Source organism: Sinocyclocheilus grahami, unplaced genomic scaffold (assembly GCF_001515645.1).
Source record: "Sinocyclocheilus grahami isolate Dianchi unplaced genomic scaffold, SAMN03320097.WGS_v1.1 scaffold487.1, whole genome shotgun sequence".
Taxonomy (NCBI): Eukaryota; Metazoa; Chordata; class Actinopteri; order Cypriniformes; family Cyprinidae; genus Sinocyclocheilus; species Sinocyclocheilus grahami.
In genome coordinates, this window is record NW_015505666.1 from 1261506 (window position 1) to 1287711 (window position 26206).

General features: G+C 35.9%; 1 protein-coding gene across 1 annotated transcript in view; it reads left to right on the forward strand.

The window, feature by feature from the left end:
* mlycd (malonyl-CoA decarboxylase) overlaps positions 1 to 12365 on the forward strand; it is a 19487-nt gene extending 7122 nt beyond the window's left edge. Inside the window, exons 2-5 of the mRNA XM_016236353.1 lie at positions 6567 to 6679; positions 6759 to 6915; positions 7242 to 7394; positions 11051 to 12365. Of these exons, the coding sequence (XP_016091839.1) occupies positions 6567 to 6679; positions 6759 to 6915; positions 7242 to 7394; positions 11051 to 11596 (969 nt within the window). The 3' untranslated portion in view covers positions 11597 to 12365. The remainder of the gene's footprint in view (positions 1 to 6566; positions 6680 to 6758; positions 6916 to 7241; positions 7395 to 11050) is intronic.
* Positions 12366 to 26206: the final 13841 nt, after the last annotated feature.

The following is a 26206-nucleotide window of genomic DNA, read 5'->3' on the forward strand; positions in this document are numbered from 1 at the left end:
GAACTTTTTGGCCTTAATTCTAAGCGGTATGTGTGGAGAAAACAGCGGGACACTCAGCGGTGGTGTCCCGTGCTTCTCGCTCTCCATAATAGTATTGCATTACAGCATATCCCTAAGGTACGCTTCAGAGAGACCGTCTGGCACACCTCCATCCAATCAGAAAAGATTCAGTGTCATTAATATGTCTATGAGCTAGTGATAGTGGGGTAAAATAGCAGTCAGTTGCAGTGTAAAGTCATTTTTCGGTTACCCAAAATCTAACGGTCCTATTCCTATAACTATTCCTTTAACTATACCTATAACCTAGTTTGGGAGCCAAATGCGAAAAGATCTACCTCCTTTAGTGGACTTTGCTATCCTAGGTACTACTAAAAGTCCAGAATTTTGCGACCATAGCAAAAAAAAGTTGTAGCTTGGTAGAAGACTAGTTAGGTACGCAGGAGCTAAACCGTTAAGGGCCTTATTGGCAAGTAATAATGTTTTGTAACTGATACGGAACTTAATAGGTAGCCAGCGTAGAGACTATAAACTTGACCTGGTAAGGACTCTAGCCGCTGCATTTTGGACTACCTGTAGCTTGTTTATTGAAGATGCAAGACAACCACCTAGCAGTGCATTACAGTAGTCCATTGTAGAGGTCATGAATGCATGAACTAGCTTTTCTGCATCTGCATCTGAAACGGGTAACATGTTTTGTAGCTTGGCAGTGTTTCTAGGATAGAAGAATGCTGTTTTTGTAACATGGGAAATATGATTTTCAAAAGACAAGTTGCTATAACACCCAGATTTTTGACTGTAGAGGAAGTAACAGTACATCAGTCTAGTTGCAAATTGTAATCCACGAGATTCTGTGTACTGTCTTTTGGTCCAATAAGTAATATCTCTGTCTTATCCGAATTTAATAGGAGAAAATTATTGGTCATCCAATCTTTTATATTATTAACGCACTCTGTTAGCTTAGATAATTTAGAAGTTTCATCTGGTCTTGTTGAGATATATAGTAGAGTATCATAAGCATTCTAATATTATTACAAAGGGGCAACATGTATATTAAAAATAGCAGAGGACCTAGGAGAGATCCTTGTGGCACTCCATACTTTACTGGTGATAATTAAGATGACTCCCCGTTTAAATAAACAAAGATCAGGTAAAACTAGCAATGAGATGCAGCCTTGGTCTGACGCAAGAAGCAAGTCATTTGTAATTTTAACAAGTTAACAGTTTCTGTGCTATGGTGGGGCCTGAAACATGACTGAAATTCGTCATAGAGATCATTTTTTGCAAGAAGGAGGACAATTGAGCCCAATGAGCAGACAACTTTTTCTAAAATTTTAGACATATACGGAAGATTTGAAATGGGTCTGTAATTTGCCAGTTCATTAGGATCGTGTTGTGGTTTCTTAATAAGAGGCTTAATAACCACCAGCTTGAATGGTTTTGGGATGTGACCTAAAGATAACGATGAGTTAATAATATTGAGAAGTGGTTCTTCTGCTACAGGTAACAACTCTTGCAGTAATTTAGTGGGTACAGGATCTAACAGGCATGTTGTTGGTTTAGATGCAGTGATAAGTATATTTGGCTCTTCCTGTCCTATATTTGTAAAGCACTGCCGTTTTCCTTTGGGTGCGATGAATGAAGCTGAAGTACTAGATGCTGTAGAATCTAAATTTGTTATTGTATTTCTGATGTTATCTATTTTATCAGTGAAGAAATTCATAAAGTCATTGCTATTAAACTGTGAGGGAATATTTAGATCGAATATTTAGAAATTTAGCATTCATCACTTGCTCACTAATGGATCCTCTGCATGGTGCTGTTAGAATGAGAGTTCAAACAGCTGATAAAAACATCATAATAATCTATATGTAATCCACATGACTCCAGTCCATCAATTAACAGCGCCTTGTGAAGTGAAAAGCTGTGTTTGTAAGAAACAAATTCATCATAAAGATGTTAAACTGTCACTTTTGGCCAAAATACCAGCCAATAATCCATAAGCTTTACACTTCACAAGATGTTAATTGATGGACTGGAGTCGTGTGGATTGCTTGTGGATTATTGTGATGTTTTTATCAGCAGTTTGGACTCTGATTCTGATGGCACACATTCACTGCAGAGGATCCATTGGTGAGCAAGTCATGTAATGCTAAATTTCTCCAAATCCTCTCACCTTTAATCTCACCTTGGAGCAAAAAGGTATTCTCTCTGATGCATGTTAAACATATTAATTTGGAAATGAGGGTGACAGATGCATGAACTTCTCAAGATTGGTGTAAATATATATGAAAAAAAAAGCTTTTATAAACTGCACCTTGTGTTAGTATTTATAAGTGACTACCACACATCTGTTTCACAGACAGAGAGAGTGGAAACGGGATCTGAAACCCATAAACTGTGAACTAGCACCTGAACTGATTTAGCTCACCTCCTACCAGAGTGCTGAAGAACAAAATGTGTTAAAATGACAATAATCATTCAAGACCGAGAACAGCTAAGATGCTGAGCTTTGCAGTAAAATTTAATCACACATCCCAAACTCTCCTGAGCAGAATTATCAGGATCCCAAAGAAACGTCAGTTCAAATCTCTGAGCAGGTGCATTTCTTGATATGTAATCAATAAACAGACGTAGTCTGTCTGGACTCAAACAGGTGCCCAGCAGAACTCCTCAATGTCTGCATTGTATTGGACAGTCAGCAAGCTGCTTGCAGTGGTTTTCACAGAGCAATTTAGGAGGACTATACTGACATGTCCTCTGCAGAATTAATGATTGAAAGTTACACTGGGTGCCTTGTCAGTAAGACATTTACATTTCCTCAGTTCATTAGTTTTGAAGCAGGAGAGATCTGATCTCTGAAGCATTAAAAAAGTCTTATATTCAGAGCATTTTGAAGTAGCAATGCACCAAAATTATTTTTCTATATATATATATATATATATATATATATATATATATACATTTTATGCTGTAATATTTTAAAGTGATTACACTGTGTTTTGCATAAACAGATTTTGGAGTGACTTTTTAATACATATGCAACTAAACAAAATAAAATATATTTTAAATAAAGTGACAATTAAACTATTAAGCAATTTCAGCATAAGTGTTTACGCTGTGTTTAATCCTTTAATTGGTGTAAATGTAAATTAAAATATGTATTTTTGAGCTTGTATGTTATGGTAAAGTCATGGGAATTTAAGGAATAAATAAGTAAAGTGTGTGTGTGTGTGTGTGTGTGTGTGTGTGTGTTTATACATATGTTTACACACAGACATTTATATACTGTATATATTAGTGCTGTCAAACAATTAATCGTGATTAATCGCATCCAAAATAAAAGTATATTTACAGAATGTGTGTACTGTGTATATTTATTATGTATATATAAATACACACACATGTATATATTAAAGAAAAATGTTATGTTTATACTGTATATTAAATATATTTATATATAATATGAATACATGTAAATATTTTCAAAATATATACACGCATGTGTGTTTATTTATATATACATAATAAATATACACAGTACACGCATATATTCTGTAAACAAAAACTTTTTTTTTGAAGTGGTTAATCACGATTAATCATTTGACAGCACTAATATATATATATATGTACATACACTTTACTTATTTATGCATTTATTTGTTTAAAAAAGTTTTAACTTTTAAAGTCCAAGATTGAGAATTCCAAAAATTACAAACACAAAAAATATATTTTGAAAAAAAAGGGTTTTTTCCTTTTCATACCATGAAGGTTAATTGTTTCACTTTCAAAATAGCTTTATGTTCCACAGAAGAAAGTAATTCACAGGTTTATAACAACAAGAGGCTGAGTAAATATTAAGGGAATTGTTTTAGTTTTTTTGTTATTTGGATGAACAATTCCCTTAAAGCATTTTTGTATTTTTTTTTCCCAGCATATTTTACAAAGCTACAATTTCTCAAATGCTCTAGGTGTAAAACAGGCTTTCATTTTATGTAAAGTATGGACAGGTGAAAATTGCTTTAATGTCAGATTTCTTCCATTTGCACCTGCCTTCTCCACTTTTCATTCACGTCAGTGAAATCCGAGAATGTCAAAAGCCCACTTTCAGGTTCTGTTCAGGTGCAGTCATTGACACGTCCTTGACATTCTTGCTCCTTTTGTGTAGAGCAGATTCTGCACTCTATTTCCACCGAGCAAATGTTCTCTGCCCTTTTAAATTTTAGTGTGGCAAAGGTTTTTTTCTAGCACTTTGGTTGGATTAATAATTTGTGATCTCTGCATCTGCCTTGACGCGAGTTATAGTTTAGCGCGAGCTAGATATCTTCTTTTTCCTTATGCACATAAGAAAATAAATAAAGTGGCCCAAACAGTGCAGCGCTTTTGAAAGTTGTGGCCTGTGGTGCGATGGCACATATCAAAGTTGGATTCCACTTATGTACGCTTGGCCCTAGAGTAAATTCAGCCGTGTAAGCAAATACAAAACTCTTTTGGGTGAAGAATTTCAAATGCTTTCAGCTGCCCTGAATTTGAAGGTAGAACACCAAATAAATGCTTAGAAGTAATTTCCCAGCCCAGAGAGGATTTGATGAGTTTAAAGTTAAGTGGAACGGTGACTGCTGGGGCGGCCATGGGCTGTGGATTGCACTCCGAGTAAAGCTGAGATAGACAGAAAAGCAAAATGCCATAGACTACATTGCTAGTTGAGTCCCTGATGGCCTGCTTTCCTTGAACAGCCATCCTGTTTTCAGGCAGTGCTACAATCTCAACTTTGTTAGATTGTTTTGCTGCTATTGGGAGCCTTTACCTTGACACCTCTTGGTTATTTTCTACGTACAAATGCATCACTTAGCGACACATTTCTGTATGCTGGTCTGAGCGAGTGGGTTTATAGGGAAAAGCGTGCTGGGAAATGGTAATTCAAGATCTTTTTGCTTGCAGGCACAGCTGAAAGCTCTACAATAAGGTCAGATTTTACGTGTACTACTACCTATAGATGAAGCCGAAGCACGTACGGATGGCCAGTGTGGACGTTTGATTGACAGGCCCGCAATTCTTTTAAGCACATGCATCTGTGGGATAGGCTAGCGTAGAATTTTTAAAACTGCTTTGTGCGAGTGCCCCGGCGACTAGATCCAGATATTTGTATGCGTGTTGTGTTGCTCATCACCATTAGGAAAGAAATCTGACCCTCGAAGGAGAGTGCAGAGCCATATCTCATGTGGGGAGCAACAGCACTTTGATGAAATGGAACTGTGTTTACCACAGAAATCTTTCAGTGTCCTAGTATGGACGCTGACGCCAATCCCGGCGCTCTAATGAGAACACTACCAGAGCAAATAAACAGACGCGAAGAGCTGCAGAGGAAAATGAGACCACTCTGAAAGTGTTTTGTACAGTACTACAGATGAAATGGCAGCAACTGTGAGTTGGTGGGGTTGCTGCACATGATCTGTGAAAGTGACTGTGAAATATTAATTCCCTTGACGGAAGCTGCACACTTTAGAATTAGGCACCATTATGAGCGCAGCTGTACTGAGAACGATTCTTGAAAATCGGTGGGTATTGCACATGAATTATATTCAACCAGCCGTGTTCTACACTTTTTGCAGAGTATTATTTTTTTCCCTGAAGTCCATTTATAATATTAGTCAAGGTTTTTTGCGCATGATTTAGTTTTGCATGACCATTTGCAACACTCTCTTTGACCCTTAGGATTAAACTGGCTGGTTTTGTGGCTTCACTTTTAAGAATATATGTAAATAACCTCTTTGCAATACTGTGATTTCTGAATGACCCATTTTTGCTTAGTTATCATAAATGGTCCGAGTGCAGTCAGGAAGAAGTTTTGCGTTGGGAATGTAGCATTTCAGGGTGGTTCAGTTTTGAACTGAACCATGTTTAACTTTTAATGTAATTTATATAACGGGTTTGTGTTGGATTTATGATTTAAAAAAAAAAAGGTATTTAAAATATTTTGTTAAAATTTTAACATAACTCGCATAGCTTATATAGAGAATATAGAAAAAAAATTGTGTTTGGAAAAAAAAACTTTTTGATTTAAGTCTGGTTAGTCTAGGGATATTATCAACTAAAACTATGAAAAACTATATATATATATTTTTTTAACTAAATGAAAAAGTATACATATAATTATAAATATTAATATTTTGAAGCACCGAAATTACTAACTGAAATTTTTTTTTTTTTAAATAGTAATCTTAAAAATACTAAAAAACGAAAGAAAAAAAAAAAACTAATAAACTAAACTAATAAAAATCATACGGAAAATATAAAAATAAAAGCCAATTCACAATATTTAAAAAAAACTATGATCGTATATAAATAATAGTAAAATAATACTGGTTCAGGGTCTCACAATGTACAAAGTACATTTAAAATAATAATAAGAAGAATAACTTGAGAAATTTAGAACCTAAATATGAGACTTATTTTTTTTAAATAATACAGGACTTTATGCTATATGTGTATTCTAGTGATGAAACTGCATGTTCACTTCTCACATTCTTCAATTCTGATATTCTTGTGTTTGTATATCTTGGTGTTAGGATCTGAACAGCACTCTGAAGAGTCTTCTGTCAGAATGGTTCTCTGTTGGCTTACTCCGACTAGAAAGAATCACTTGGCAGTCCCCATGTGAGATCCTTCAGAAGATCAGCCAGTAAGATCTCTCTCGTATGTATAAACATTTCCTTTTTATTTGTCTTCCCAGTTGAGCCTTTTTTTGTTTGATCCTACAGGTACGAGGCGGTCCATCCTGTGCGGAACTGGACGGATATCAAATGCAGAGTGGGGCCGTACCGGAGATGTTACGCCTTCACCCACGCCTCCATGCCTGGAGAGCCACTGGTGGTGCTGCACGTTGCCTTAACTGAGGACATAGCAAACAATATCCAGGTAAATGCAAATGAAAATCACATTTGGTATTCATCACAAAGAATAGTTTATGGCTTGATGGTCAAATAGAGTGTAAATTAATTATTGGGTTCATGAAGGGAGAAAGTGTCCTTGTGCAATGTCATTACTTCTCACCAGTACCTGCTAGGATCAGAAAAATGTGTAAGGAGACCGTAGTGGTGTAAGACAGGGGCTAAAGATGCTCCAAAACAGCACACTGTGCCTAGAATGTAAAAAATTCTTCACTATGGTTCCTGATTCTGGCAACGCCTCCAGTGAATCCTGTGTGAGGTTATTCATTTATCATGTGCCTCTTATTTTCCCAGGGAATTGTAAGAGAGTTTTCCACTCTAGATGCGGATGAAGATGTTAACAAGATCAATGCTGCCATCTTCTACTCTATCTCCTCCACTCAGGCCGGATTGCAGGGGGTGGAGCTTGGAAACTACCTCATCAAGAGGGTGGTCCGAGAACTGCAGGTGGGCAAATGAATGAGAAAATGAATCATAAAAGTGATGTTTATCACAGCTGTTTGAAGAATTTTTGCAGTGGAATATCTGTAGATAAATAATAAATGCTAGGAAAACAGTCTGCTATTTATATGGTAGAGTCAAGCAGGATTTGAAGAGCACAATAAAATATTTAAAAGTATTCAGCAGTTAAAGTCATGCATATTATATAAATGTGTGTGTGTGCATATTTTATATTAAAATGAGTTACTTTTGTTACATTTTTAAGTAAACAAAAATTTAAATAACATTATTTTAAATTGAAATTATACTTTAATCAAATTCACATATATTGTTTTTTTTTACATTTCAATGCAAAGATAAACAAAAAATATAAATATATATATATATATATATATTTATTAATATTACTTTTTTTTTTTACATTAAAAAAATTAAACAACAATTTATTTAAAAAAAAAATTTATTGAAATTTTATTTATATCAAATTCACTATATATAATCAATTAGAAGTATGTTGTTTTTTTTTTGTCTATTTTCCTTCCTTTTGTGATATGGCATGGCGAGCCAAATCAAAGGTCTCAATGGCCGACTTTGCCCTTAATATGCATACAATTAATGCGCAGTGTTATTAATTAATTGGTATTTTTTAGTTAACTCAATACAATAAATTCAATAAAATTGAATCCAAGGACTGTAATACCATTAATATATTTGTCCCACAGCATCACCTAGTGCCAGGCATTGTACTTTAGCACATTTCTAAGCTGGAAGAGAGAAAAAAGCAGGAAAACTAATAAAATTTCAGATGTCACTCTCAATAACACCAAGAAGGAGGGACACATGGCATGTCACAGAGCTCCTGCCTCTTTACTAGATGAAGGCGAAATTAAATGGAAAAGAACTGAGAGGCACTCAGCTTTATAGATTCAGATGAGTTTTGCTTCAGCTAGAATGTTGGTGAAACAAAGTGCTGGATGGCTGTTTGTGTAATAGAGGTTAACCCTAGTAAAGAGCTCTCTGCAAAGGGCTGCGGTTCTCAGAGAGCTGATTTACCCAGATGAGAGATTGAAGGCATCATTTGAGTGGAAATAGACACTCGATAGATATCATTTCATGCAAATTGTGCATGTTGATGCTTTGGGTTTGTATTTGAATTAGTTTTTGAAATGTGTGTGCAAATGCAGCTCACTTGTTTTTCTTCTAAACAAATTCCATCTTAGTCCATAAATATCCATACGATCCTTACAAAAATGTACCATGGTAACCATAGTTTCCAGTAAAACACCATTGTTGCTCTAGGTACTAAGTTTGTTACTACTGTTCTAAATAGACTTTTTAAAATGTTCTGAAGAACAAGCCACACAGTTTCATACGCGATTACTTGCATGCTACGTTTATCAACTTTACTTTAAATTTCCCACACAGATTTAATACAGTGTATAAAACATAAAAAAAATTTAGTTTGTAGTTTAAAAGAAAGTATAAAGTACCTGTGAGAGCTGCCGCTCATCCTTCTGCTGAAGAAATAGTAAAGGTGACTCACCATGCCACAAGGGGACGATTGGCATGATGGATAGAAAGGTCATGGTGTGATTTAGGAGAAGGGGAGGAGGGTTTGCTTGTCTTTCAGCAGAATCCTCATGGGGCTCTTTTGCACTCGCTTTCTATCTTATATTCACTGTCTTCTTGTCCTTACTCTTCATTCTCTCTCGTTCTCGCTCACTGTAGCTTTAAACCTGCTGACTGATGTTTTACAGTAAATTGAGTTGATGAATGAAAAGTGACCCTTGGACATGCTTAATCTTCCTTCACTCCTGCCCATCTGAAGGAGTGATGCATGGCAAAGATTGAGAGCGAGAGGGAAGTGTGCAGGACTTAAAATCTCTGCTCCTCCGAGGCCAGTCTGACACGTTTGGTTTGTTCAGTGCTTTCTTCTTGTTGAATGTGGGCAGAAGAGGGAGAGAAAATGAGTGTGTCTATGTCCTTGTGGGGGATGAGAAAGAGACACAGTGGACTTGTTCAACATGGTTTTTAAATTAGTACAAATGGAGTGTGGATGGAGGATAAAAAAATAAAGAGAAAAAGAAGAGTAAGGAGAGAGGATATAGATATTTTATATAAAAATATCACAGTTTACACAAAAATATTCAGCAACACAACAGTTTTCAACATTGATAATAGTAAGATCAGCATATTAGAATGATTAGGAAACATGAGACACTGAAGACTGCAATGGCAGCTGAATTTTGTTTTCCAATCACACTAATAAATACTTTTTTTACATAAATAAAAATAGAAGATCTTGATTTTGTTTTGGGGGTGTACTAGAACAGGCTCTCATACTAGGTTGTTCAAAAAACGCATTATTTTTCACATATTTTACATTATTACAACACCTCTCTCCCCAGTCTGGCATGAACGGCTCGAATAGTACCTGTATCAAATGAAGGCCCGCCTTCTGAAATACAAAATGTGCTGTGATTGGTTAGCTGGGCCAGTGTGTGTTGTGATGCACCACTCGGTGCCTGCTCGGGAAATGTCATGCACCTTACCATAGCCGCCTGCGAGCTTCAGTGTAAATATTGCGTCAAAATCAAATCAATTTGAGCGCGATTTAAACCCGGATGATTGTAACCACTCCAAGTTCGTCTGCTTTGGGAAAGCTAGCATGTTTCCGACATAGTGATAACACTCGTTGTCTTCTCTAGTGCAGCTCAACCAGGTCTCATCCCATTCGTCAGTATTTGTGATATCACAAATCCCCGAAAATACCCACTGTACTCCAAACGAGTCGTTCGTTGTAGTTTTTGAAAAGTGATTTCTGTTAAATAAAATATCTCCTTTTGAAGTGGACTTTGAGCTATGTAACTTTGCAGATCTTTTTTATGCTCAAACAGCAACATTACAGACTAACTAAAGTTGAAAAAGTGAAAAAGCATAGTAGGACCCCTTTAACAGGCTGCTCACAAATGCAACTCAACAGAAAGATGTGTTTTCTTGCTGTTATTTCAAGGTACATATTTTGGGATCCATGTTGAGCTATGCTGTATATATTACTGTACTCCGTTTTACTGTATTGTAACTATTTAGTTACAATAAATACTCAGTTTACAGTAAAACTTGTATGACATATGTGACCCTGGACCACAAAACCAGTCATAAGGGTAAATTTTTCGAAAGGTGAATAAATAAGCTTTCCATTGATGTATGGTTTGTTAGGTTAGGACAATATTTGGCCGAGATACAACTATTTGAAAATCTGGAATCTGAGGGTGCAAAATAAATCTAAATATTGAGAAAATCTCCTTTAAAGTTGTCCAAATGAAGTTCTTAGCAATGCATATTACCAATCAAAAATTAAGTTTTAATATATTTACAGTAGGAAATTTACAAAATGTCTTCATGGAACATGATCTTTACTTAATATCCTAATGATTTTTGGCATAAAATAAAAATCTATAATTTTGAACCATACAATGTATTTTTGGCTATTGCTACAAATATACCCCAGCGACCTAAGACTGGTTTTGTGGTCCAGGGTCACACACACACACACACACACACACACACACACACACACACACACACACACACACACACATATATATATATATAATTTGTGTGTTGGTAGGTTAACTGTCTGTGTTTACTTTTCTGTGCAGAGTGAATTTCCTCACATGGCCCAGTTCTCCAGTCTGTCTCCCATCCCTGGCTTCTCCTTATGGCTACAAGGTGCTCTCGGTCAGCACAAGAAGGAGGGACGTACCATAGAGCTCCTGTCTGAGCAGGAGTGGAGGGAGGTGGAGGATGTGACGGGAGCCGCCCCCGGTGCCCCAGCTCTGGAGGCCCTGCGCAGGCTCATCAGCACCAGCGAGTGGATCCGCTCCGACCGCCTGGTCCGCACTCTGGAACCTGCACTAATGCGGCTCTGCACCTGGTATCTGTACGGAGAGAAACGGCGGGGCTACGCCCTAAACCCTGTGGCCAATTTCCATCTTCAGAACGGCGCCACCATGTGGAGGCTGAACTGGCAAGCGGACACAAGCCCGCGAGGGATCGCCAACTCTTGCGGCATAATGGTTAATTATCGCTACTTTTTACAAGAGACCAGCACTAACAGTGCCGCCTACCTGCAGAATAAAGTCATCAAGGCTTCGGAGCAGGTGCTGGGACTGGTGTCGCAGTTCCAGAAGAACAGCAAACTCTGAGTCAAATCTGTGGCTCTGCATTGGGACAAAATGTGTTGGCACTCAAATTAATTTTTACAATTTTTGATAACTCTGATCTGTACAGGGTGGACAAACACAATGAAGATTTAAACAAGCCTTATGTGGATCTACGACTGAAACCAGCAAGCCACATTTCATTGTTTGTTCAGAGATGGACAGTTGTACTCTGCCTTTCTGAAAGATAATAATCCAATAAATCCAATTTTAAAGGGATAGTTCACCCCAAAATGAAAATTCTGGCATCATATACACACACACACCCTCAAGTTGTTCCAAACCTGTATGACTTTCTTTCTTCCTTAGACAATCGTCCTGCAGCTTTTTCATCCAGCAGCAGTTCACAATGACAACATAATGTCATATAGATAAAACATTATTAAAATAGTCCATATGATTTATCCATTATATTCTGTGAAGCCATACAACTTTTTGTGAAGAATAAATAGAAATTTAAATCATTATTTGCTCTCAAATTGTTCATGCAAATCGCTTATGAATATTTAGCACTTCTGGCACAGGTTTGATGTCATTACGTGCAAGAACCAATGACATTTGATGCTATTGGTGCCCAACCTGAATATTTGATTTGTGAGCAATGATGACTTAAATGGCTTGTTTTATAATATTAAGCTATCTTAAGAATACTTTAAGTATAGTACACAAGTTATACGGACCACTTTCTTTTATGAACTTCATCACTACTGTTGTATATGTAGTACACATATATAACTTGACTATAGCTTATATTTTGAGACGGCCTTCTCTGATAATAATGTCAAATTACAGTTTTGTATGCAAGTCAGAAGTTTATTCAGTATTCTGAAAGATTCCGAGTTCATTCAATGATAGAATGGTTCAATCCGTAAATTCATGAGGTTGACTGTTTTTGAGTGATTCTTTAAAAAGAATCAGTTCTTAAGAGTTATTTGCTCATGATTCAGCATTTGTTCAGAAATCAAGATACTCATTGTATGTTTTAGGGGATTTTGGGATCTGATAACTATGTAAAATCTATTAAATATATGCAATTCAACTATAAACATTAAATACGTATAAAACAACATACATTTTGACATGAGGGGGAGTAAATGATGACAAAATATTAATTTTAAGTGAACTATCCTTTTATCACAGTTACTATTATTACCCAGCATGTTGCTTGGTGATGTTACAAAGAGATTTTACTTAATTTTTTTTAAAGGTGTGCCAAATCTGAGCCCAAATTAATCTATTTTTCAGCGTGTGAGCCTCTGTTTGACTCCGGTTGCGGATTTTGATGTAGACTTATGCTACACTTTGAAAGACTGGGGGTAATGAAGTGGAAAGAATCTATCAGCCTCTGTCATGTCTTTGCCTTCTCAGCATGTCTACGTAAGAGAGCGTTCCAGCGCGACTGAGTGGAAGCTGCTGTAATAAATGATGTTTTGATTCCTTCATTAGTGTGATCTGATTCACTGTGAAACGGCTGTCTGTATGTTCAAGTCTCTGTGTAAATGTGTCTCAGTGTGCCAGCTAAAAATGTTTATTTATGAATTAAAATTCTGCTTATCTTCCAAAAACGGATCCTTTCTTTTGTTTCCATTGTAAACATGATGTACTATCTCGGCGGTTTGATAAATTTTGGGCAATGGAGGATGTTCAAACGTTTTTTGAAGTTAACACGGGACGGTAAGCTATCTCGTTGGGCCAGATCCTATCACATTTGGACAGATCCGTTCCTTGGCGGTTTAACTGGCGATGTTTAAAGAGATTTAGCACTCTCCAGCAAGCATTTTATTCCTCCATGACTGCTGTCTCTAGTGTCTGATAACAGACTGCAGTGTTCAAGTAGGCCTCCTGTCTTTTTTTCCCTCCATTGTTGTGTAAAGTATCTCCGTGTAAGTTGACTGTGAAATTGTATTTTTACTCTCAAAGGAGGCACACATCTTCCCTCCCCCGTCCCTCCATGCGGTGCCCTGGAAACTAATGAAGTGAGAAATAAAGTTAAAATAAATTGATGATAAATTTATGATATTCACTTAAACTGAGCACGGGGTGGAAACAGAACAAAGCGGACAATGTTTAAAGGATGCCCTTGAGAAACTCCTCCCACAGTGAGGGAGGAAGTGAGGAAAACACATCTGTAGTCACAGGCCCAAGGCTGGATGGACATACAACATCAAGCGCTTTACTGTGAGGCAAATACATGAGGTTACCATGGCAACTGCATCGCGCGTAGCATCCACAATATGGTTCAAACACAGTTAATTTGTCCTCTTCGGATTAGTTTTGCCCAAAATCTGAGGCTTGTTTAGTAGAAAATATGTGTCTGTTTTGCACTATTTACATGGTTTTAAGATATTTGAAGTGAAACTGAAAGGCTTTTCGTTTTCCGCGTCTCACAAAAACATAATGGATCAGGAAATGAGGTGTAAAGAGTCCTGATGTTTTTAGCCATTCATGAAGAGACTTTTCTATACAAGTAAAATGAAAACCCAGCATTGTTATGAGCCTCAAAATTGAAAGGAACAAGAATTCAGTTGGAGATTATGACCTGATAAATTTGTTTACTGTGTAGTAAGGCTACTTGAAAAAGATGCATTTTGAGGACTTACAGGACGACTCAAGGGAGGACTAAAGGTGTTGCTCATCAAAGACACATTTGTATTCAAGCTTTACAAGCCTCAGGTACTTGTTGGTATTCATACCACGCTGCTGTCACACACACACACACAAACACACACACACACACAGACAGAGATGATAAACTGCAAATTTTGTAAGCTGTTACTGAAGAAAATGTGACCATTAGCGCGAGTCTCCAAGCAAAATCCACTGGCAGTTCAAAGTACCAACAATAATAATTTCAATAAGCTGTGACTCTAACTCAAAGTAACAATTTTTTAAAAAGCTTTTAAAATCTGCAGTATAGAGCTCACATGAACTAGAAAGCATTGTTCATAAGTCTACACGCATTTTATTTGTACTGATTAACGTTAACATGGAATGTCTAACTATCATTATGTGCTACTATTGCCGTAAACTAAATGATATTAATTTCAATCAGAATTAAATTGATAATTGATTATTTATTGATAATAATATTAACCAAACAGCTATTGCCTAACATTATTAACCCCATCTGTGCAGGAGAAAAGCAAGATTTAGAGCAAGTTATTACCTATTGGGACCGGGGGGAAAAAATCTGCATTTGTTTTATTAATGTACAGTATTTACCCATATTATTTTGAAAGGATTAAAAATACCTTATGATTTTAGTAGGAAAATATCATATACACAAGAAGAAATGGGCTCTTTGTAGACCTTCTTTTCAGTCTGGCAGGATTATTAATGTTGTAAATAATGTTCAATACCTCTTATTCTCGTGTTACTAAATAAATCAAAATACTACATACTGATGAAAGTTTTTTTTTTTTTAATGTAGACTAATGTGTTCTGAATTATGTACAATAGGTACTTGTCTTAAAACAAATGGGGCAAATCTGAATTCATGTTGACTGACATGTTTGTGTACATTCAAATGTTCAATACATTTGAAAATATGCATTGACATACTATATGTTCAGCTTTGTACTGTAGCGTCTGGACCACTCAAACACACAATATATATTTTGTTAGCTAGATTTAACAAATACTCTGTAACACCCCAGGAAGCCGAACAGGCCCCTGGTTCCATAGCAACCCTGACACCCGATACAGTTACGACCTCCTGGTATTTAGGTGAAGAAAATCGCTTCCTTGCCCATAAGGAAAATCCACAAGGGAAGGACTTTTCTTTGCTAATTAATTAATAGGAAAACCTTTCTTTGAATGAACACACATGATCCTTCAGGTCATTGGGTATATTATTGTCATCGTGTGTTTTGTCTTTGAAATTGTATACTGTTATGCAGGCTTATAATCGAAACACACTCCTGTCAGCTTACATGTAGTATGTTAGACTAGTTTAAGTGTTTATGTAGTTAATAAAACCTTACTTGTATCACACTTGACATGGTTCATTGTTTGCTCATAACTGGAGTCACTTCATCATGCAGATTTATGCTACAAGCTTTTGTAGAATTGTACAGTAAGGAAGTTATTTCCCTTAACCAGGAAATTAACGTTCTTAGAATTGACAAGACAGTTGACCCTGAGAGGTCAGCTAAATATCTACAGTGGATCTAAATATTCATAATTATAACTAGTTATGATTAATTATTCATATTTCCTCATGAGCTGATTCGTTACAGTACAAAGTTTATTATGAATCCCTGAGCAACGGTCTTGTTGAACAAATCATTACAGTGAATGATTCAATGACTCACTCATACAGTAAAGACAAGTCTCTTGTTTCCTGATGAATCCGTATTGTTGTACAAATTGCTTGCGTGATAATTCAATGACTGTACGTGTACAAGATACTGTACTTGTTTAGTTCCTGAATGAATCAGACTTGTTAAGTGACTAAATTGAGTAATGAGTCAATCACTGATGTATGGATGGAACCTGCAAAAAGAGGCACTGAAAAAAACCACCACTAATACACAAACTCTGTTTTAAACATGCAAACACAGACAAGCCTAGTGATACAAAGAAGAGTGAAAAGTCCCAGTGCTTTTGGACTGTAATAGATGCTTTTGGCTCACCGTTCCAGTGACCGGAACTAACTGTTATGTAACAAAAGTTACATAATATAATGCTTTGTTAGGTATTAATACTGTATCACTTTAAAAGGCATTAGTGATCTGCCTGTCCAGAATAGCAGCACTGGATCTAAACACAAGGCCTTCCAGAGCTCAAAGAGCATCACATAGTGTCCTGGAAGATTCACCGCAACATGTTAATCAACAAACCCACAGCTGCTAGCCAACCGCACATGAACATTTTAGTGCCCATTTGTTAATACGTAATTACAGGCAGGATGGATTAGGAGGCACTTTACACCCTTTTTAATGGCTGTGAGCTTGTCATTACAGTTAAGTAAAGCACATGCTGAACAATGTTCTATTGCCTTGTTGCAAATTTTCCAACGGCACATTTATCAATTTGCTGTTTGATTGCCATTCTTATGGATTCCACATGCAGAAAATATGGGAATTCTCATTTCCACATATTGATGTGCTACCTGAGGTCTTCTCGCAAACCATTTTTTAATTGAGACACAGTGGCTTGTATTGTAAGCATGCAGGGTGCTCATAAAAATGCATGTGAAAAGATGGATATGAGAATGGGCTGAAATGAGCAAATATGCGGTTTAATACCTTGCTGAATTCACACAATAAGTCATTGAGGCGGAGGATTTCACCGAAAAGGTTACCATGGAAGACAGCTTAGTCCAAAAAAAAGGGGGGCATAGAGAGGGGAAAAGTGATTTTACTGTCTCTAGATAAGACTATGGAATTGCTCATGTGTATAAAGGAAATGAAAGGAAGGTTGAAAGGGGCCTTTTGTTCATTTAAACATCTAGGAAAAATGTCTGAAACGCTACAATGTGGCATGTGAAATTTTCAAGTGCCTTGTGATTTGGTTTGAAACTTATTTCAATATAGCTCCGGTCTGCAATGTACGTGAAGAGATGACTAAGGTTATATTAAAGAACATTAACAAAGCCCTTTAGGAAAGAAATATAAATGGTTCAGACATACTATTGACCAATATATGCTCTTTAGATGCATTGTTCACAAATGTATCTGCAGCTGAACGTTCTAAGAAATCCTTCTTAAACTTTTAAAGTATTAAACTTTTGAAATCCGCCTCTTTCTTTCACTCAGGGCTGGAACATTGGGGCCCCAGCTGTAGTAATTAATAACGTTTGCTTCGTTTCTCCCTGTGAGGGCAAACCGCAACAAAAGATTCAATTTTGAAAAGGGCTTCCATTTTTATCCATATCATGATGACTACTGGCAGATGTTGGCAAGTGGAGAGGATATAAGCAATGTACCAGGAAAAGATGAACGGGGATGGATGGAGATATCCTACGCTTCACTGTGTGTCCTGAGTGAAGAAACTAATGAACTTAATCAGTCTTAAACGATACCATTACTACCAGTCAACTGACCATAAAATTGCACTTATTGAGAGAACAACCAGACAGAAATCATATCCGAAATACTGCATTTAAAGGTCTTTTGTGATTGGCTGAATGTGGGAGCGGAATCGACCATGTTGAAGGTGATTGTGGGTGTTATAGTTCCCGGGGTAATTTGAAGCTAAATGAGGCTGGATTGTCCTCCATCAATGGCAGCTGCTTCCCCAGTGCAGGTCAGGTGTCATTTCTTTCTCAGTCTCATCTGCATAGGCTAATGGAGGCAAATGGTTTTGTAATTTATTCATTCCTAAGGCTGATTAAGGTTATACAGTGCCAAAGCGCTTACCTGGTAGAAACTGTCATTTGACTAAGATTTTAGTCTGTGTGAACTGTTCGGGGTTTATGACGACAAAAGCTGATTTTCTGCTTCTTTCAGTTTAAGATGTAGTATGAGTGCTTTACATAATTCAGCATACTTTAATGTATTAATATTTGTAAATGGGTCAATGACAAATAAAGATATTCAAAGATTTATCTTTAAAAACAAATCTAGACCAAATTGAACAGAAACTCATATAAAAAAGGGATGCAACAAACAAATAAAAAGTAACCAATTATTTTCCCTACACTTTTTTTGTAATGTTATACTGTTAATGTCTTCACTGTCACTTTTGATCAATTCAATGCATCTTTGCTGAATAAAAGTATCTCTACCCAAACTTTTGAATGATAATTCCATTTTCCACACAATATTAAACAGCAAAAACAGTTTTTAACATCGATAATATTACAAAATGTTTCTTGAGGATATATGAAGGATCATGTGACTGAATCTGGCTGTTAAAAATTCAACTTTTCCATCACAAGGAATAGATGTACTTTTTAAAATAATTTAAATAGAAAACAGTTCTTTTAAATTGCAATAATATTTCACATTATTTCAGTTTTTACTGTATTTTCAGTCGTGAACATCCATCAAGTTTTTTTGGTTCAACAATTAAAACTTTTTTCCTGAATTTAATAGTAGGATCTTTTTTGTATCCACTGTGCATTTAGTTAATTTTGTGAATTAGTATATTTTGTTGGGCCTCCAAAGAAAAAGTGTAACTCCATGTTTCTTAATTATATTTTCTAAGAAATCCTTCTTAAACTTTTAAAGTATTAAACTTTTGAAATCCGCCTCTTTCTTTCACTCAGGGCTGGAACATTGGGGCCCCAGCTGTAGTAATTAATAACGTTTGCTTCGTTTCTCCCTGTGAGGGCAAACCGCAACAAAAGATTCAATTTTGAAAAGGGCTTCCATTTTTATCCATATCATGATGACTACTGGCAGATGTTGGCAAGTGGAGAGGATATAAGCAATGTACCAGGAAAAGATGAACGGGGATGGATGGAGATATCCTACGCTTCACTGTGTGTCCTGAGTGAAGAAACTAATGAACTTAATCAGTCTTAAACGATACCATTACTACCAGTCAACTGACCATAAAATTGCACTTATTGAGAGAACAACCAGACAGAAATCATATCCGAAATACTGCATTTAAAGGTCTTTTGTGATTGGCTGAATGTGGGAGCGGAATCGACCATGTTGAAGGTGATTGTGGGTGTTATAGTTCCCGGGGTAATTTGAAGCTAAATGAGGCTGGATTGTCCTCCATCAATGGCAGCTGCTTCCCCAGTGCAGGTCAGGTGTCATTTCTTTCTCAGTCTCATCTGCATAGGCTAATGGAGGCAAATGGTTTTGTAATTTATTCATTCCTAAGGCTGATTAAGGTTATACAGTGCCAAAGCGCTTACCTGGTAGAAACTGTCATTTGACTAAGATTTTAGTCTGTGTGAACTGTTCGGGGTTTATGACGACAAAAGCTGATTTTCTGCTTCTTTCAGTTTAAGATGTAGTATGAGTGCTTTACATAATTCAGCATACTTTAATGTATTAATATTTGTAAATGGGTCAATGACAAATAAAGATATTCAAAGATTTATCTTTAAAAACAAATCTAGACCAAATTGAACAGAAACTCATATAAAAAAGGGATGCAACAAACAAATAAAAAGTAACCAATTATTTTCCCTACACTTTTTTTGTAATGTTATACTGTTAATGTCTTCACTGTCACTTTTGATCAATTCAATGCATCTTTGCTGAATAAAAGTATCTCTACCCAAACTTTTGAATGATAATTCCATTTTCCACACAATATTAAACAGCAAAAACAGTTTTTAACATCGATAATATTACAAAATGTTTCTTGAGGATATATGAAGGATCATGTGACTGAATCTGGCTGTTAAAAATTCAACTTTTCCATCACAAGGAATAGATGTACTTTTAAAAATAATTTAAATAGAAAACAGTTCTTTTAAATTGCAATAATATTTCACATTATTTCATTTAGTTAATTTTGTGAATTAGTATATTTTGTTGGGCCTCAAAGAAAAAGTGTAACTCCATGTTTCTTAATTATATTTTCCAAGGGTAGCATGTACAGGGTGAAAAGCAATGGTCCAAGTACTGAGCCTTGCAGTATTCCATACTGAATATGTGACCAATATGACACCCCTTCATGTACTACTACGAATTGATAACGGTCAGATGATGTGTATGTAAATATAATGTAAGTATGATTTGAACCATGCCAGTGTAGTTCTACTAATGCCGACATCATTTTCAAGCTTTTCCAAAAGCATGGTGTGTTCGATTGTGTCAAAGGCAGAACTAAAGTCCAATAACACTAAAATAGAGAGATGCTTACATATGCAATATATTTACGTATATATTAAATATATATACATTTAGGGAACTGAATCATTAATATTATTACATTTGACATCCGAAAATCTACCTTTAAACAGAAAACTTCATCATAGGAGTGGTGCGTTCAGTGTCTTTATGCATTGAAACTCCAAAATGTTTATTCCACTACATACTACATATCAATCATGTAAATATCATGTACATCATGCCAAGATTAGCTTAATGTTTGTTTTGAATACAATAGTCTTTATTCTCCTGCAATTGGGCAGCTTACTGCCTTTCCAAACATGGTGCTGTATCATTAGTTTGAACATTACTACAAGGTAGTCCAAAAGCATGGTGTGTTCGATTGTGTCAAAGGCAGAACTAAAGTCCAATAACACTAAAATAGAGAGATGCTTACATATGCAATATATTTACGTATATATTAAATATATATACATTTAGGGAACTGAATCATTAATATTATTACATTTGACATCTGAAAATCTACCTTTAAACAGAAAACTTCATCATAGGAGTGGTGCGTTCAGTGTCTTTATGCATTGAAACTCCAAAATGTTTATTCCACTACATACTACATATTAATCATGTAAATATCATGTACATCATGCCAAGATTAGCTTAATGTTTGTTTTGAATACAATAGTCTTTCTTCTCCTGCAATTGGGCAGCTTACTGCCTTTCCAAACATGGTGCTGTATCATTAGTTTGAACATTACTATAAGGTATGTGGGAGCTGAGTGCATATCTTAGGGCAGTTACAGTGCTACTGAATAAGTAATTGTACTCCAGCCTTGATCCCTGTGTCATCTACCCGTGCTCTGCCAGATAATACAAGCCTGTATGCAGAGAATGCTGGACTGCAGCCCTGTGGCAGTGGTGCAACCTGTGTCCAAAGATGCACCATTAATTCATGCCATCCAACCATTCCCTGAGGCCAGTATATATAGTAATAAAAAACCTGAACTACCATACATCTCTCGATCTCTTTTTCGTGATTTTATAGTGTTTTTTTTCTTTGCTTTTTTCTGGGTTTAACTTTAGTGGAGTACACAAGTCTGAGACCACAGTGAAAGTCTGGATTTTTTATTTATTCCTTAGAATAATAATTTTTTACTTTTTTAAAAGTAAAATTAATAAGCATAAGCATATGATAAAATAAATATAATAATATTAGAAATATATAAATATAATGTTCTGTACTACTTCTAAGTCACTAATCAAATATTTTCCATACCAAACTAAGAAAATTTGAAATTAAAATGACTTTCTCATTACAACTTTTTTTTCTCCTTTCTTTTGGTTTAACATATGAAATACATTGCCAAGTCTGAGACCACAGTCTTTTTTAAACTATATATATATATATATATATACACGTGTGTGTTTGTAATAATATTAGAAACATAAAAATAATGTTCTACACTATTTTTATGCTCTTATGCTAATATAGTTATCAATTTAAAAATATGTATTAAATTAAATATATTTTATATATTTTTATAACTTTATACTTACATTTTTATGCTAACAATATAATTTGACATTTAAATTTTGTATTAAATTAGAAAAAAAATAATTAAAAGCAACTTTTACAAATTGTACAATTTGGACCCTCCTGTATTTATTTTTCAGTTTGGTGGCAGTGTTGAATGACAACGCTCTGATCAGGTGTGGTGTTTGCCTGTGTTTGTTATCAGTGAGCAAATGTAATCCCTTTCTAAGCAGTAACTGTCAGAGTACAAATTTGACCAGAGGGCATGACTGATGTTTCCACACAGTAATTTGACATCATAAACTGATGGATGTGTGATGTTGCACTGTAATGATACAATCTGTAGCCCTGCAGAGAACAGAGGCTGTGTGCACTGATTGCCATGTGTAAATATTGCACATCACATCATGGAGAGCAGAACGGGCCAGTGGCTCTCTCCGACATTCAGGATTAATGCCGGAGCTTATCATGCACGACTGAAATTAAGAAAAGAAAGGGAATAAGTGAAAGAAAAGGGGATTATGGTGGTGGAGGAGAGAAGTGACAGAGTGTGTGTGCGATCATTAAATTACACATTCGAGATGGCATTAGCAGAGTGCTTTGGGGATTCATTAGTCAATATGTCACTCTTCTGAATAGAGAGAAGGAAAGTTGGGATGTGTGGGGAGGGTAAACTATATCATCGTGTTCTTAATGAGTATTTCTCTTTTTTTGTCTTAAAACAACATAAATTCACTTAATAAAGACAAATCTGTCAACATTTCCTTACCTTCAAGTTGTTCCGAATAAGTTGTGTGGCATAATGGCATTACATTCACTTTGGCCAGTATTTATTGACTAATCTATCAAAGATGGACCCGGAAGTGTTCATTTTAACACTCATGGTGCCAGATCTCCCAATATTATTTTTGCTGTGTAGATAGATGCAGGAAAAAAAGAAAGTGTGCAAGAAAGAAGAAAGGGGCTAGAAAACAACAAAGAGGGGGGATTGTTTTGACAGATGTGTTTGCATCAGATTCATGCCACACAGGATTTGGTGTCACAGATCTCTCTTAATTATAGTCTCTCTCTGAGCCGCCCTGTTTGTTTCTCTGTCTAATGAGTTAGATGGGGATTAAGCACTATGCTCGGGGGCAATTAGCTCACCCAGTCCCCAACGCCCACCGCTCTCCGCCCATGCAAGATGCAAGAGAAGAAAGGTATTTAGATGAGCACTTATCCTCATATTTACCTTCGCTCTGTAAAAACAAGAAGTAGAAGAGCTCTCTTCGCAAAGGGCAAGATGAGCGAGCGCTTGAGTGTTCAGAGACAACCAGAAGAGTTCCAGCTGTGATGCTGAGGGGCAGAGAGGAAGACTCTGAGACTCATACAAACAAATATGGAGCATCAATGGAGTGCATTTACAACAAAACACCACATGCGATAAAAGACAATTGTGCCTTCTTAGGTATACCAAAATAAAAGATATGTACATAAGTCACAGTCTGAATGCTTGCTGTTTGTCATGTAATGATCCAGCTTCGAGTCATGACGTCTCAGCTTTAGAGTTAAAAGGTTCTGGTTTAATATAATGAGTTTACTTATATTGTACACTACAGATGCTCACAAATGACATATAGTAAATATTTGTTATTTATTTCCGTACATTTGCATGAATCGGCACGGCTGTGATTCAGCTGTAGACAGGGGTTAAATTGGGATTTGTTGTGGGGGGGTCTCTATGGCATCGAGCTTATATATACATATCAGCATTGACATATAAATCTGCGTGTTTTTAATATTTTATCCAGGGGCTTTTTTAAAACCTTTTTAGAGGGCATTTTCCCACTATTCTCATTCATACTTTCATTTCAAATTCTTACATTTGATCTATAAATTAAATTATAATAATATGATTATCTATGCGTTATCAAATTAAATCATTTACACTAAAAAATACAACTGCATTAAATAATATTATGAGATTATTTTAAATATTTTTGAATATACAAACAAGAAATGATGGTGGAAATGATACTTTTCAACGAAATTAAAAGGCCAGTAGGTGCCTGTAGTGAGCGTTTAATGAGGGAGTCATTGAGTTGTTCATTCAAACGATTCGTTTAAACAGCAGATTCCTCAGATGTTTATGCATGGGCTAATGAAACTTTGACTCAACCGATTTGTTCAAAACACGGAATCATTCAGCAATGAATCGGCTGGTTGCTGTGAGATGCGCTGTTTCCGCCTAAAATGTAAGTGTCCTAAATTCCTAATATTATTGTATTTGCTTATTGAACTGTTTATAGAACTATGAAACAGTCGTAATGGTGAAAACGTTGTGTGATGTTGCCTAACTAACTGTGTTTTAAATATAAAAACTTTCCATTTGGAATTTTTACCTCAGGATGCTGAGTTTCTTAGTGTTGCGCGTTTTGATTTTCCCTGGAGAGGCTGCATGAGCCTCGCCTCAGCAGCGCAACCTTATTCCATAAATAGATGCATTATTTACAGTCAGTGGTGTATAAAGTACCTGAAAGCCATACTCGAGTAAGAGTACAGATATCTTACCAAAAAATTACTTTGGTAGAAGTTGAAGTCACCGTTTAGAATATTACTTGAGTAAAAGTCTTAAAGTATGTGATATTTATTTTACTTAAGTACGAAAAGTATCTTTTAAATCTAAAACATACTTAAGTATTGAAAGTAAAAGTACAAGTAAATGCAAAATGTAAAAGAAGCAAATACATATAGTATATAAAAATGTTCATACACAGCTTGAGTAGCAAGATTGTGTTCAGTTTTAACTCTTTCTTCCATTTTGTATTTTTGGGTAAGAATAAGAAGCACTTCATCCGGTACTTAGTGTCTTTCATTCCAACGTAAGAAAACATTTCTGGAATCTGCATCTTAAGCATTTAGATGTATTTACACAGTTTAATGTATCTCAGAGGGGACATGGATGCATTTAACCTGCAATTACAGATGGATAAATAATGTTTTGTTTTTAAAATGTTGAACGTAAAACGCTGAATACTGATATTTGAAATAATTTAAAAGATGAACAAAATAGTAGAAATGTGAAATTAAAACCGCCAGTAGGTGGCAGCAAGTGACTGTAAATGAGTGAGTCATTGAGATTCAACCGATTCATTCAAACGACTGATTCATTCAGGAACAAATCATTTGACTGTGTTAATGAGTGAATCCCTGAATCATTTTTATCAACCGATTTGTTCAAAAAGCTGATTCATTCAATAAGTAAACACCGTCCATTGCTCAGAGACGCAAAACAGTGCAGTGATCTTTGGAACTATTTTCGTTGGCAAAATTGAGCAAAAACAAGCAATATTATGTCTAAAATGTAAGTCACTTATTGCTTTACTGAATTTGTATAAAATGATTATTAAATGTGTTCATGCTGATATTTACAGAAAAACGGTAGGCTACTCTTTGTGTGATATAGATTAAGTTAACTATATTAAATTATATAAATATAAAAAAAGCAAACAGAAGCATTTTTGCCATTTACAATTTAGAATGCCTTGAATTTTGAGTTTTAATAGACTAATAAATCACGTGCGTGCACTCTCTGTGATATACTTGATCATATCAGATTGCACATCATTACAACACTTACCATATTATCGCAGACGATGCTGTATCGCACACCCCAGACTCGACTTGAGTGGAAAATGAAATCATCCGCGGTTGTGCGTGCAGCCGCAAACTTTTTTTTCTTGCAAACGCCAGACTACTGATTCGTCAAACCTGCTTTCCTGCAGTCTGTGTTCTTCTGACTTCAGACTATTTTGTAGTAAGTAACGAATATGCTTCGGGGAAATGTATCAGAGTAAAAGTATAAATTTTAATTAGGAAATGTAGTGGAGTAAAAGTAAAAGTTGGCGGAAATATAAAAACTCAAGTAAAGTACAGATACTCCCAAAAAATACTTAAGTAGTGTTACGAAGTATTATTACTTCGTTACAGTACACCACTGTTATGTCCCCACTGGATGCAACGAATGCCTCGTTTATAATGGGTTTTCATGTTTTTGAATCATCGCTCCAGCCGGACAGGGCATCACAGTATGGTGAGGTGCGTAACATTTCCGTCACACGCTTGAGGTATTCGGCCAATCACAACGCACTGGATAGCTGGCCAATCACAGCACACCTCGCTTTTTCAGACCGATGAGCTTTGTAAAAATCGACGCGTTTCAGAAAGGCGGGGCATAGAGGAGAAACAATAATGTACAGTATGTGGAAAATAATGTGTTTTTTAACCTTAAACCGCATAAAAACATTTAATTACACCAAATACTCAAAATAATGTTCTTTT